Source organism: Brachyhypopomus gauderio, chromosome 1 (assembly GCF_052324685.1).
Source record: "Brachyhypopomus gauderio isolate BG-103 chromosome 1, BGAUD_0.2, whole genome shotgun sequence".
In the NCBI taxonomy this organism is placed as follows: Eukaryota; Metazoa; Chordata; class Actinopteri; order Gymnotiformes; family Hypopomidae; genus Brachyhypopomus; species Brachyhypopomus gauderio.
In genome coordinates this window covers 13,744,271-13,759,774 of record NC_135211.1, presented here as the reverse complement: position 1 = coordinate 13,759,774, position 15,504 = coordinate 13,744,271, and the positions used below count along the sequence as shown (strand labels likewise).

Below are 15,504 nucleotides of genomic sequence, written 5' to 3'. Positions count from 1 at the left end.
GGCACTCTGGAGAGAGGGTGGAGGACCTGAGGGAGAGCAGGTCCCATGTTTATTTATCAGGCTTTGTCGGAAATGGGGTGGTCGCTGCCCCTCGCGGGGGTGGAGTACCGTTTGGGGGTGGGTGGGGGAGAAACTTTGCACTAATATACAAGAACAATATAAAAAAATGGATGGATAGCAGCACTGCAGTGGCGTGTGGACTCTGTTCCAGCAGAGGTTAAAGAAAAGAGAGCAGGAACCGCACCTGGCCAGGTGAACCAGGCTGAGGGAGAGGATGAACTTTCACTTGGGCATGTTCCACTCATCCTGTCCAGCCCACCTGCAGCCTTTCACACCTGATCTCACGCTTTTGAGGGGGGGTCAGAATGCTGGAATCCAGACATCTCTCCTCACTCCTCTCAATCTCTCTGTCTCTTTCTTTCTCTTTCCTTCCACTTTTTGATCACTTTGTGCCCTCTCTGACCTTGAACACGATAATATACTCATCCTCTCCCAGAGGCCACTGATACAGCTGCTGTTGACAGCAACATGGAACCGGAGAGACGAGGGAAAAGACAGGAAAAGAAGAAAGACAGAAGTAAACCAGGGAAGAGAAAAAAAGAAAGAAAGAAATTAAGAAAGGGGTGATAGTTCCTTTACCGAAGGAAGCCGCACATGTGAAACGACTCTGTGTATCACGCTCAGTGAGCCGGCAGCAGGAGGGGGAGGAGCCTGTGAGGAGAGGCGCACCCCTGAGCATGTGCTAAAGGATTACACATCCTCCCCTCATCTGTTTCAGCTGGTTCTCGGCTGCCATGTTAACATGTTGTGTGTTACCATGGCTGCCGCCCGCCCGCTAACACATTCGGCAGCACTGATCCCCACATGAGCAGCGCCGGAGAGGTCACGACCCCTGTGTACACACACCCTCCGTCTGAAGCTACCCAGCAGCTGGGAGAGTGGAGGGGGTGGGGGGTGGATTTTATAGTCTGTTTATACGGCTCACGTAGACGTTAATTACAGCAAAGCCGCCGTAAATTCGCCGCTAGTTTGGACCGAGGAGCAGAAAAACCAGAAGCTATCGGTTAATATGTATAATGGCTACAAGAACGTTTCACACAGCCCAGCTGAGAAAACCTCCATCATTGCAAACGGAAAGCGAGCATGTATGGCATCGTGCCGGTCCTGCCGTGCCACTCTTCATCCCGCACTGGATCGTGGGTAAGGGTTAGCTGTCCAGGCGAAGGCGTACGAGCACAGACGACTCCGGCGCTATCTGTGCTAACCGTCTGTCTGAGACACTTCACCAAGGCCCCTCTCCCTCTCACCTCTCACAGTTGCTTACACACACAACCACACACACACACACACACACACGCACGCACACACACACACACTTTACCAGCCCTAGGGGCCTGACACTGCACCCTGCCGACATCATCTCCGTAGGTAGAGAGGCTTAATCTTTCTCACCCTCCGCCATTTCAGAAGACCCTGGTTCTTGTTTGCTCCCCCCTCCTCCTCCTTCTTCTCCATCTCTCCTTCTCCCCTCCCTCTCTCCCCTCCCTCCCTCTCTCCCTCTCCATATTTTCTCTCCTGCATCTGATTAAGTTAACAATGTGCCGTTATTTGCATGCTGATTTGGCTAGGTCCCTCTCCTCTCTGCTCACTCTCACAAACACAGGGGCTGGATCGCAGTAATGCGATAGCACAGCCAGCCCGCCAGCCGGCCAGCCCGCCAGCCGACGCAATCTCTCCACCCCCTTCAAACCCAGGTGTGCGCCATCCACTTCCCCCCTTAATTCCCTCCCTGCTCATATTTTACTTGTCTTTACCCCCCCCCCCTCCCTCCTCCCAATCCTACAGAGTCACATAAAGGTTGTATTCTAATCAAATCTGGTTGCAAAAAAACAAGGGGGGAGGGTGAATTGCTGTCCTTTTTTTTTATTAATTATAGACCACGACTGAGGCGAATGTATTCTGAAAGCATCTTCAAAATAGGTCGGCATACAGTTTTCTATTCTTACCGCATTTAAATGTCAACATGGTGCAAAGCTCTACAAATTAGTTCAGGCAGACTTCAACCCCCATTTAACATTTAGAGCTCCATTCCATAAGCCCCCGATGTGTGATTCAAATCAGTTTACACACACATAGAAAAAGAGAGAGGAGCGTCTTTCAAACTTCTCATTTCAATACTGATATTCTTGCCAACCTTTGCCAAGTAATACACTGTTAGGGAAATAAGGCAACGAAAACAACGGTTGACTTTCATGAGTGATACGTCTGCCGCCGAGCTTGTGCAAGACCTGAGAATTTCTGCCTCATCACACGTAACCGTTGAAGAGCGCAATTTTTCTGAGCGCCATGGTCAGTCTTGTTTTACACTCATTGAGAGGCAGATTCAGATAGTGATGTCCATATAAACTCGAAGGGTCGTTTGAAATGCAACCTATGCTAAATCCTTCTGGAATCTCGTATGTGAATAGAGGCGTCTGCAAAAGAGCTGTTTATGACGTACTTTTGTTTGCTTGATGGTTGATTAGTTTTGTTTGCTATATTGTTTATTTTTCTATAGGAATTACCTAAAATGTTCAATAAAGGAACAAAATGTTGAGAACACTGGAAAGCAAGAACTGACTAGATCTAACCTGGATACTGTTAACAGTATAAATGTAAAAAAAACTTAAATTAAGACATTTTTAGCATTCACCTTAAAAGCTGAAGCATCATTTAGTAATAATAAAAAACAGTGACTTTTACTGTAAGGAACTTCACCAAAAATGAAATCATTAAGTCATCACTGTAATAACTGCATTAATGTCTGATATCTGATATTTTTCTCGCCTCGTGTCTATTCAGCCAGTAGGGTTTTTCCTCAGCACAGTTCTATGTATGTCAGATTTCTCAGCCCGGCAGCCCACAGTGAACTCAGCCAGCCATCCAGTGAGTCAGCGTTACAGGGCGAAGGGGCCCACTCCCCCTGGGGGAGGCTTTCACACCTCCAGCAGTCCGGCGACGGCAGGCGCACCAGCTAAGCGGCGACCCCGTGAAGCCGCATCCAGACACTTCCTGGAGGAGCGCGGGGCTTGGCGTGCGTGGATAGGGTGTGCTCCTCACGCCTCATTACACGCACGCTCCCTATCTGAGACCCTCAGTCGCCGGCAGCGGGGCGGAAACGGCCCCTACCGCCTCTCCTGCAGGCTCGTAAATCCACCTCTCCACCAGAGACTGCCGGCTCGGGATGGGAGAGGGAGAGAGGCACAGGCAGGCTGTCGCTCTAGCACGCTAGCACCCCCCCCCACACACACACACACACACACACACACACACCACCACCACCACCCTACAGCTACGGGGCTTTCTAGGACCCGGGAACTTTTAGGCCGGGTTTGGCGAATGCGTCTCCGAAAGGTTTTGCTTCAAAGCAAGAGCCGTGCGCCTTTGAACCGTCAGCTTACATCCAAAGCCCTTCATCCTCGCCAGTTAGCCTCCTCTCGAACAGCAATGCCCAACTCCACTGACATCAAACAAAGCTCTGACTGCGTTCAACGAGAAGCATCTCTCAAACTCTTCTGGACCCAATCGTTACCCTTCTACCTCAAACTATTCAACTTTGGTTACTCCACAGCTCAATCCCCAAGAATTTATATATATATATATATATATATATATATATATATATATATATATATATATATATATAACAGGGACCCAATGCAAATCACCTCTGTGACTCATGTCAGAGTAGGCCCCTTTAAATGAGCTAATGAAGCCATTCCCTGGCCGCATGCTCTGGGTGTGTCTAATACGGCCGTGCCCAAATGTCAAAAGAGTTATATATCCCTTTATGCACAGACAGGGCCAGAGGGGTTTAATTGACTATGGTGTAAAGTGAGTTGGAGACAGGCATAAGAGCAAGATGAAGATGAATACCATCCATTATCGGACAAACAGAGCCCGGTGGCGCGCCTTAAATTGGCAGGGAGCGAAGATTCCCCAAAGTTAAAGCACATTTGTCCGCGGAGTAATTATCTGAGTGAACTTTCCGTGGCATTGTCTCAAAATTATGCTGGGTGGGGAGGTCTAATGTGTGTGAGCGGTGAAGCTCCGGGAATGGAAGTGCGTGTGTGTGTGTCTGCTGTGCGCATGTAAGGATTCTTCCTGTGAGCAAGTGACTGTGCATGTGTGTGTGTGTGTGTGCATGTGTGTGTGTGTGTGTGTGTGTGTGTGTGTGTGTGTGTGTGTGTGTGTGTGTGTGTATGTGTGTGTGTGTGTCTTCACCTGTGCTGCAGCAGGCTGTGCATACCTGAACACCCACGGGTAGATGGTCAGGCCCACCATCAAACTGCTGCCGCATGGCCTTGTCCTTCAAACTTGTGAATGGTCCCTCTTTCTTTGCCCCCCTCACTCCTCCACCCTGCCTCCACCCTGCCTCCGCCCTGCCTCCGCCCTGCCTCCACCCAGCCTCCACCCAGCCTCCACCCAGCCTCCACCCTGCCTCCGCCTTGCCTCCGCCCTGCCTCCGCCCAGCCCCGCAGCCAAAACGCGTGCCACCAGCCCGGCTCTTGGAGCGCTGCTCTGTGCCGACTGGCTGGTGACTTCCGAAACACATCCGTGGGAGGAGAGGGAGAGGGAGAGGGAGAGAGAGAGGGAGGCCTCTCTCTCCCGCCGCACTCATTTACCAATTATTTGGAGCTCCTGCCGACAGGTATATGCCACACTAGCGTACCCCCCCCCGACCCTACCCAGCCACCCTCTTTCCTCTCGGTGCACGTCCCACCTCTCCTCCGCTATGAAAGGAGGCATCGCCGCGCGATCCAAACGGGAGAGGGGGAACGAGACGAGGGACCGTCGTCTCCGCGCACCCCTCCTAAAAAACTCCCCATTCTTTGATTTTTTTCCCCCCAAACGGTTGCCCACGCAGACGCCGGGACGCGCTCCGTCAATCCGCCCGCGTGAGAGGGAGTGGAGGGGAGCGCTAGCGAGCTGACACACGGGTCCAGAATGAAAACTGGCGCGCGGTAATGACTCGTTAAAGACCCGAACAGGATCTTCCGCCAGTGGGGCCTCGTGAGGTCTGTCACGTCACGGTCGTGAGAATACGGAGAGGTATGTTTTGGAGAAACAAAGCTAGGCGCACACCTGAAGCGTCGCAAACCCGAGCCGCTTTTACGCAGCGTGTCAAGACTGCGCTGCCGTGGTGACACACGGAAAGGCAGATGGGTGGAAGACTGTCGAGTCGCTTTGTTGCTGATGTAAATAAGCTGTCTCCTCTATAACCAGGAATTCTAAAACAAGGGTAATTCAATTACTGTGTGTATGTGTGTGTGTCTGTGTTTGTGTGCACACATGTGTTTTTGTGTGTGTGGGTATGTGTCAAGTGTGTGTGTGTGTGTGTGTGTGTGTGTGTGTGTGTGTGTGTGTGAACTGCGTGTGTTTGTGTGTTCCTAAAAAGCCATAAAACACAACCAACACCGTACAAACTGTCTGCAGGCCGTCCTGTGAAGTACTGCAGACTCTGGGAAGTAAGAGGCAGCAAGACAGAGAGTGAGAGGGAGAAAGAGAAAGAGAGAGAGATAGGGAGAGAAAGAGGGGTGAGAGGGAGAGAGACAGGAGGAGAAGGAGACAGGGGGAGAGAGGGAAGGAGAGAGAGAAGGAGAGGAGACGGGGAGAGAGAGAGATAGGGAGAGAGACAGGGAGAGAAGGAGACAGGGGGAGAGAGGGAAGGAGAGAGAGAAGGAGAGGAGATGGGGAGAGAGAGAGATAGGGAGAGAGACAGGGAGAGAAGGAGACAGGGGGAGAGAGGGAAGGAGAGAGAGAAGGAGAGGAGATGGGGAGAGAGAGAGATAGGGAGAGAGACAGGGAGAGAAGGAGGTAGAGAGAGGCTAACTACTGTTCACTGTTCATTTTTGCAGATTGATGGTTAGATAAGTGACTCAGGGTGATTTAGAACACTTCACACAAAAGGTTAAAACTGGAAAGGCTACAGAGCAACATTTTGTGCCTTACTAAACAAGTTCACTTCTCTAATGACTTCAGTATGTTTCAATAATATGACATGAGGCCAGTTAATCTGTCATTTTGTAACAACTCGGTGGACTGAATGGTCACCGACAAACAGCTTAAAAACATAGATATGGATAATCATTAATTTTTTTAGCTTTAGGTGGGGGGGTATGCTGAACTCTTGAACTGTGAATCCTGCTTCACAGGTGGTAGTGCTCAGCCTGCAATCAGACGTGGTGTAATTTTGTAAGCTTTACTACAGGCGGGGGGTGGTGTTGGGTGGTGTAGGGGAGGGGGCATATTGTGTCTCTGCGCTCTGGAACCTGGACATGGTTCTAATCCCATCGGGCCGCCAGTGCCCCGCCCCGCTGCCGCGAGATGGTATCAGCGCCGCGCGCGAGCCGCCTCTCATTGAAAAAAGGTCCTGCAGCATGTCTAAACCTCTCCTTGCAACTCTGCCGCATGTTGTGTCTGCACACTGAATCGGATCCCTAAGAGGCTTACGAGCATGTGTGCATGTCTGAGTGTACGCGTCTGTGTGTGTGTGTGTGTGTGTGTGTGTGTGTGTGTGTGTGTGTGTGTGTCTTCCTTACAGCTAAAAGAGAGGTAGATTATGATTGGACAGGAAAAAGAAGGTATTAAGCACCTTTACTGGGTTTTAATTACATGAAGTCCACCTCTGTAGCAGAGCACTATAAATACACCAGCACCATTCCCCTGTGGCAGTGAAGTTAGCAAGCCCTAAAGCAACTCATACCTCAGCTCTAAGAGAATGCACACACACACACACACACACACACACACACACACACGCACGCATGTGCCCTCTCTCCGCTCTCTGCTTCTCTCTCTCCCTCTTTCTTTCTATCTCTCTCTCTCTCCCTTTCTCTCTCTCTCTCTCTCTCACACACACACACACGTGCCCTCTCTCCTCTCTGCTTCTCTCTCTCCCTCTTTCTATCTCTCTCCCTCTCTCTCTCTCTCTCTCTCTCACTCTCTCTCTCTCTCACACACACACACACACACACAAACCCACACACGCAAGAACCTGCACTATATCACCGAAAATTGGGACAAGCCATACGTCCTCTCTGTGTATTTTGGGATCTCAGTCTAATTCGACTGTATAATACTACAAAAAAAAAGTTATTTAAAAAAATAGAAGCAAAGAAGAATCAAATTTGAAAAGAGAGAGAGAAAGAGTGAAGAAGTCCTGTGGGAATATGAGATGAATCCAGGTCTTAGGGGTGTTCCGCAGAGTAAAATAAGGTTGAACCTCAGTAGTATCAACATTCAGGGCAACACGGCAATAAAGCAAGAAATGTGACAGTGAAAATGATCTGTAATTAGGACAAACAGCACTAAAAGCAAGTTCAAAGATAATTGTTTTCGGAGGGGTGTGTGCTTGACTAAGAGGATTCCCAGGGTGGCCAGTTTGTGTGCGAGGAAGAGTGAGTGAGGGTGAGAGAGAAAAGAGAGGGAAGAGAAAAGTGTGTGTGAGAGAGAAAGGGGGGAGGACGAAGGAATGAAGAAGAAATGAAAAAGATGAAGGCCATTGAAAGAATTGGAGAGGGGGGGAGAGAATGCTCAAGAGCGGAGTGAAAGAGAGGCCTGCTCGGAGAGGAGAGTCGTGAACGTGAGCTCAGCTTTTGGAATTAAGCACAAACAAATAAATAAATAATAGCAAAGGGAAGGGAACAAAGACGCCCTAGTGAACGTGGACCAATCCATCATAAGACCAACCACGAAATAACAACAAGTGTCCACCACAGCCTTATCCTCTCAAACGTCCCCCCGACAAAGGACACCATTGTTGCACTCTGCCACAATGCTAACTGCTCTGATAGAGTCTGTTTGCTAAAGAAAAAGCACCATAATGCATTGCGGGGGGGGAGGGGGGTGTAGTACTAACCACTTTATGAATTATGTTTTGGTCTTCAAGTTCATGAAATGAGGCCCAAGCTTTAAACATGACCTAAGGTGAAAGGTCATGCCACAGGAAAGAAGCCCTCCCAGCAAAACAACTGACAAAGTTAACACTTTGTGTCAGTCGGTGTGTAGGTTGTGTATCGTTATTTCATTTCGCTCACGAGAGGGAGGTATACAGCCAAAAGTAAAAAATGTCCCTCTAATCATTTGCAAAGAACACATAGTTTGCTATTACAGTTAAAGAATGACTGACGGTCTTAGAGGGATAAAAACAAACATAATAAAATCCTGCAAAAACATTCCAGATCTATCCCCATTTCCACCTGGCTGACCAAAAAACATACACCGTCTTTATTGCCCCCCCGTCTCGGATTAAGTCACTCTTGGCACATGTGAAACATAAGCATAATTATGTTTGAACGGACTCTGACAGGACCTAAAAATACAGGCGATAGCTGAGGGATGAGCAGGCCGAGAAGCAGGACGGTCTGAGCGTCCTTCAGCTCGTGGGTTTGCTCCACTGTCCTACACTTGCCAGTAATGGATATATGAATTAAAAGCCCATTGTCCTCGAAAATCTCCCACTATATTTAGCCCTTTTTTTTATTTGATGTGCTATCTTTACCAAGTCAGTAAACCTGATGCCAGGCTGGGGGTTGCATGTCTTTGTGTGTGTGTGTGTGTGTGTGTGTGTGTGTGTGTGTCTGCTTCTACTTGAGCATGTATGAAGAAATAAATAAATAAAGTAAAACAGAAAAACAAAAACAGTTCAGGCGTGCAATTTTTGCAATTAAAAAAGACACAAAAATAATTATTCCACAGCGCACTTCGGCGACATATTCTGAATCGACGATGCACGGATCACGTGTTTAATAAAAAGGTTAATCAGTTGTTAATCAGAGGATTAATAACTTGATATTTTCTTTACAAAGCCATTAATATTATGCCATAAATATTTAATGGTGATGGGTGTGTTTTTAGGGTGGGGATGAGGGGGAAAGATCACTAGAACGAGAACTACACAGGCTCATGTGCATTAATCATGCTTTGTTAAAGTCAAATAAATTCATTCATGTTTATTAATACAACCTCGAAGACAACAATACTTTTTACATTATTTCAAAAGTTATTAATAAGCTATTTATCAGCAGTGTCACCACAGGCCAGCGGAGGTTAGAGGCAGGGTACACGACCCCTAGCCCTGAGGCCAGAGTGGGTTTGGTCTGAGGACGTGATAGAAGGTCTCCGAGGAGGGCTCTGTGTTCCCTGACTCACGGAAACGCACTCCCCTGTAGATCTGGACAGGGGGGAAACCAGAGTGAGCTTTGGGCAGAGATTTTCTGTCCCTCTCTTAACAAATTACCCTGCCGATTTGCTAATCAAAGCAAAACCAATATTGCTTTTCCTGCGCTCCATTTATTCGAATGAGCGTACTATGTTCCCGAAATACTCGCTGCTCCCAGTTCACATGTAATTAAATTGTGCCTTTAGTGAAAACATGCAGTGGTACTCCAATTAGTTCTGTTTTTGTCATTTGAAAAGAAAAGATAAGCAAAGGAAAGAAAAGAAAAGAAAAGAAAAAAAAAATCACAGGCCCGTCCATGGTTCTGTGGTGTCCCCGGAATGATGGCGTCCTGTCCTGAGAGGGGGCTTCGCTGTTATCACCTCAGCTGAGTGTCAGACCTATAAGGTTTTTGATGACGGATAATGTGCACGCTCACACACGGTGGGTCAGAACTCTCCTTCTACTGTCAGTCTACGTGCACATGACAGTGGGCGAGTAGCGTGGTGTGTTTTCAAGAGCTGATAAAACATGCTATGTGTAAGAAGGTCTAGAGTGTCAAATCTGTGACACACCAAACTGTACTTGTGAACTTCGAAAAGCGTTTTACCAGTGTTTCACTACTTTAAACCCACAGGGAGGTTAAATGAACCCAATATTAGGGCTATAATGTTCCCAAACAACTAATTCAAAGTATGCCATAACACACACATGCAGACATTTTTTTTTTTTGGTTTGTTAAAGCATGCACTGATGACAATAAGTAGGTATGGCAATTTAAGAATGAAATCAAGCATCAGTTAGAGCTTTATAATTCTGAGATCTAAAGATGCAATACAACTGTAAAGAGTCAGGGAGGCATTTCTTCATTCTTCCTTTATCTCATGTGCTCTCTCTCTCTCTCTTTCTATCTGCTTTCATTTCTTTCTCCTTTAGCTTTACTATTCATTGTAGACTTCACAAAGAAATGAAATTGCATTAATGAGTCTCTTAGGCCAGTATTTAAGAAGTCATCACTGAATTGACTTGCTAAATTGCTTATTTTCAGTCAAACTTAGCTTGTGCTTTTATTGAATAACAGAATGGATTTCTTGCTATATGCTATCCATCTACCTGTCGATGTGTCCAGTCACACCTTCAGCGAACTGGGCACTGGGCCATAGCTTGATGTGCATATTATGCATGTTTGTGCACCTATAATGGGGATCAATTGAGTTCGGGCTGTTAGAAACTCATAAACCTGTATGCCTGGGGGCGTTGCTGAATAATTGTAAAATAAAATGCTTGCTTTTGCTGTGGTCAGTGTTTGTCTCAGTATTCGGGGGACTTTAGGACACCAGCAACTCGGACAAGCGCGTCCCGGTGACACGCCGCGACCCCCGAGACAACACGTCTGGGAAAGGCGCCGGGGTGAATGGAAACGTCTCCGTCACCATCCGCGTGTCGCCTCCGATCACGGAACCCGAACATCCAGGCAAGGGATGAAGAGGGGCAGCAGGAGGAGGAGGAGGAGGAGGAGGAGGAGGAGGAGGAGGAGGAGGAGGGCGACAGCGCGGTCTGGAGGAGAAACACCCCGGACGACGCGCAGGCAGAGAGCGGGGGTCCGCGGCCCCGAGACCGCTTCAACCACAAGGCTTCATCACGGGCCCAAAGCGCGTAACTTTTAAAACCCGAAAATCAAATATTAAAAATGACAGGCGGTGTAAGTGTAGCGAGCGAGCCGGGGTCACGGAGGGAGGAGGCGCAGGCGGCTTGTCAGCCACTATCTGTCAGAGTGAATTAGAAACAATCAGGGGCGAGTGAAAGGGAAGGTGATTGTTATTAAGCAGCGGCACTGCGAGCGAGCTCACCCAGATGTGGCTATGCATATAAAAGAACAGGAAGCCAGCAGTTTAATTCAGGAAGCGGCAGCGAACACGGCTGCCACAAAGGAGGAAGGGGGTGGGGGGGCGAGGGGGGGGACGGGGACGAAAGAAGCCCTTTGTCGCTAATAAGCTGGAAGTTACTTTGATAACAGGCAAGGGTTAGGCTCGGGAATAAAGCCACTCTCTCCCTCTCTCTTTCTCTCTCTGTCTCTCTCTCTCATTTCTTCTTTTTTTTTCATTCACCTCCTCAATTCGTATTTCGCACCAGCCAGTCAATATCTGGAGGGAAAAATAATAGGAGTGGAGAAATCACGGGTGATATGTAGATAAGTTGACCTTAACATGGAGGAGAGGAAGAGACAGTCAGGTCCATATATCAATTACGCTACTGCTGTCACCCACAGATGACGGGGGAGAGGGGTTTTTCTGTCACTTAAGAGTCTCTCTCTCTCTCTAACCAAACCTGCTATCTGTCAGGGGCTTATGGAAGCCCCTCTGAGGCAGCCATCACGGCCGCAGATTGTCGTCAGGGGCGACGGGGTGGCGGAAGGGGGGATGTGTACAATATGTTTTTCAAAGAGAGCAGGGGGGTGGGGAGGTGGCTCGATTTGAATGATAAGGAGAGACGCTAATCTGCTCGGATAAGGCCTCAAAGGCATATCCACTCCAACACTCCAGCAGTCCTGCCACGAGAGGAAACTGCGCCCATGTTAAAGCTCTCTGTATCACGCACACAGACACACACACACACACACACACACACATTCACACAAACGTTAAGGGGACTCCATCACACGTACAAACACGGGGACTGCATACATGCTGAATTATACAGGTATACCTCTATACAACACGTTCACACAAACAGATTGCTGTCAAATTCTCCCCCTCAGATGCAGATGAGAGGAGTTGGGGGACAGCGTCTTTGCTGGGACGGGGAGTTTAAATGTACTCGGGCAGTTTCAGTGTCCATGGTCTCCTTGGTGGCTGTAGAGGTCTTGGGGGAGAACATTATGTCCCCTCAGTCCTGTCCTCTCTCCCTGTCCCAAACCACTGCTAACTTTCCCAAACTAACAAAAATGAAGCATGTTTTGATTATTTTGAGAAGTCTCTCTGCCACTCTTTTTGTCCATATCTTAAAAAAGGTTTTAAATGGCTATAGTGTGTTGATATTCTCCATATTTCTCTGTAGTCTGAGATTTCTGTGGAAATTATCTGTGCTGTCATTTTTTTTGTCCTGATCCTGTGTGTAATGGCTGAAACTGTTAAATAAAAGCCATTTTCCCCTTTAGAGATGGAGTCACAGGCAACACACTTACAAGTGTGTCTCTCCTCTCCCCAGTCTTTAAGGACCGAGAAACTGTGTGCAGAAGGCTAGGGTGTTAAACATTCTACTGCTAAATATTACCCAAGGGGATAGCAGTGTACGTATATATATATAACACCAGAAAACAGGGGAAAGGGAGGTGTGGGAGAGAGGAAGAAAAGAAGAAAATGTCAGAAAGAGTGAACAAGTGAGATGTGCACTGGGAGAAGGAATAGAGAGAGTGAGAGAGCGAGTGAGAGAAAGGGAGAGAGAGAGGGGGGGAGAGAGAGTGAGTGAATGAGGGAGAGGGAGGAATAGAGAGGGAGAGAGAGGGAATGGATAGTTGGAAAAAGCAACAGCAGATAGAGGAGAAAGAAGGAGAGAAGGATGAAGAGAGAGACAGAGACTAGAAGCTTGATATATACTCGATATGGGTAAGGGGAAAGAAAGAGAGACAGAGAGAGAGAGGAAGAGAGAGAGAGAGAGAGAGAGAGAGGGAAGAGAGAGAGTCCTCTCCTCTCAGGACATGTCTTAGATTTCAGTGTGATTAGATAGTGAGGGATAGGAAGATGTTCTGAGGGAGCATTAGTAATTAATCACTGGAGAAGCTGGGATTTCCATTCTCACTGTCTGCCCTGTGTAGCTCTCTCTCTTTACACACACATGCATGCTCAAAACACCCCCCACCCCCCCACGCACACACACACACACACACACACACACACACACACACACACACACACACACACACACACACCAACCTCCACACTTCACCCTGGTCCTCAACAATGCAAAAAAGAGCTAAACAATAACAGTGAAGGGGGAAAAAAAATCTCCAGACAAGAAAACCACAGCGCGCGAGAGGAACCTTAAGCACAGGCTTAAGCAGCAAATCATTTCCTTTGTGCAGTGTGCTAATTATTACGGCACCATAATGAGCTCCAGTCTCCGAGCATTACCACGTATCATTACGAAGGAAAGGCTGACCATAAAACGCGAATGGCCTTCCCTTCCCGCTCACCCCATACCCTGCCGCAATCTTCCTGAGGGTTCTTATTTATTTATTTCCCCCCCCCCCACCCTCCACCCCACCCCCCCCCCCCCCTTCTCCTCACACTATGAATAAATTTAGTCTGTCCCGGACATGAAAATGTCAAATACCTAAAATACACCTAGGCTAAATAGCGTATTAATTTTTAATGCTCGCTCATCCTATGCTGCTATTCTCATATCTGCCCCTGTCTGCCAACAGCTGTTGCAGTCTCCCTCTTAGGGAATTTATCATCCATCTAAAGGAATAAGGCAGTATTGTTCTGGAGAGGAGGAGAAGTGGGGCTTTTATTCAAGGATTTTTACATACTTTTTCATCCTATGTCTCCTTTATCAATCATGTCCCAACACCTCCAGAATGAAACAAAAGGTTTAAATTGTTAATGTACATTTTTACGTATTTTATTTTCTGGCATTTGCATCGCCTCCTCTTCTCGGAGGTCCTAACGTTGACGTGTTCTAATACCTTTAAATATATAAAGGTATTCGCATTAAAAAATTCATAGTGGCCATGATGAAGCCTTACCTCTGAAGCAGAGCTGTTGAATGACTGTATGGTAAGGCAGGTGATTTAGCGCAAGGCTTTATATGTCATTTATACGTACTTCTTTGGGAGCCGTGTGACGGATAAAGATTACAACCGCCCAGTGCTGAATGTGCCAGGCTAAATGTACTTAGAAACATGAGGGAGGGATCCGTCCCGAGGATCAGTTAAACGTTCGGCGACGACTGTTCTGAGACCTGTGTGAGGGTGTCATTCGACATTTGACTTGAGATGCTGTGTGGGGATGTGAATCTGGTCTAGGGCCTGTGTGTAACTGCAGGTAACTAATATGAGGACGTTTGCTCTACGGCGTGCGAGGGTGCTGTTGGATTTGCTGCCGTGATGTTGGATGCTGACGGGCGGCAACACGAGGGGTGTGGCCTGTGGACTCTTACCTGATCACTCTAACTGCATACTGGTCTGGGGTCAGGGTGAAGAGACTAGGGTTGCCCCTGTCACCTGTCTGTGAGGTGCACCTTGATGACCGGAGGGATGTCTTGATTCTGTCAGAGATAGAGAGAGAGAGAGAGAGAGAGAGAGAGAGAGGGAGGGAGAGAAAGAGGGAGAGAGAGAGGGGAGAAGATGTCAAGCCAAATGTAACAAATTCACTGAATCATGGGCGGAGGCGCAGAGGTCAAGGAAAAGCAGCGGGAAAAGGTTAAAGATGAAATCAAAGCCGTGCCTCGGAGCCGCACTGAAAATCTATCTGCGCACGAGGCCGGCCCTGCCGCGCGCCACAGACACGGAGCTAAAGACTGCACGGCACTCTGGGATCTTTCATTTCCAGCCGATCAATACCAGCTTATATTTATCAGGATTCCACGCAGCTGCCACATCTGACAACCTCCACTTCATTTTCTCACTCCTCCCGCTCCCTCTCTCTCTCCCTCTCTCCTCTCTCTCCTCTCCCTCACTACCTCTCTCTCTCTCTTTCTCTCCGTCCTTCTCCTCCAAGGCCTCGTGCTAAATCGGAACTCATCAGCTATAAAAGTGAAGACAGGGTCCTACGACCGATGTTTCCCGACACGCTTTTTTTGCCGTCGTGCCCTGCCATGACACCGAGCTAAAGGAGCGCGCGGTTAGTCGTTAGCGCTCGGCCTCCCGAGGCCCCGTGTTTTACGTCACTGCACTGAAACCTGCCAAAAAGGGGGGGGGGGGGGGGGGGGGGGGGGGGGGGGAATAATCGTAAACCTTGTAAACTTTACAGCGTTTCTGTTCTGGCGTGTGCTCTTCAAAAACAGTGGCACGTTTCGAACGCGAAACTCTACGGCACGCAGAGAAGCGGGAGAGTGTCAGAGAAGTGCAGGAGGGCAAGTTAAAATAGCTTCAATCTCTAATCATCTGTACAACAATATTTGCTGTGAGGCATTTTAAATAGATTATCGCTGGTCCATCTGTGTCATCATTGATTTATAAGGCATTAAGCTGCTTTCCAAAGGCAGCGGCCTCTTCCTTCTCCACTGGAGCTGGAGGATTCAGCGCTCAAATCAGGGCCAGCCACAGCTGAACATGCTGCAAACCCAAGCACTGAGCGCAGAGA

The 15,504-nt window shown here is 48.2% G+C and overlaps 1 protein-coding gene across 4 annotated transcripts in view; it reads right to left on the bottom strand.

Annotated features, from left to right (window-relative positions):
* The window catches only part of znf536 (zinc finger protein 536), a 134,484-nt gene that overhangs the window by 99,232 nt on the left and 19,748 nt on the right, over positions 1-15,504 (bottom strand). For all 4 annotated transcript variants that reach the window (XM_076998140.1, XM_076998149.1, XM_076998119.1 and 1 more), the window contains exon 3: positions 14,360-14,467. Coding sequence is in view for 2 of the 4 variants with exons in the window: in XM_076998119.1 (XP_076854234.1) it covers positions 14,360-14,467 (108 nt within the window). In the remaining 2 variants the exon portion in view is untranslated. The remainder of the gene's footprint in view (positions 1-14,359; positions 14,468-15,504) is intronic.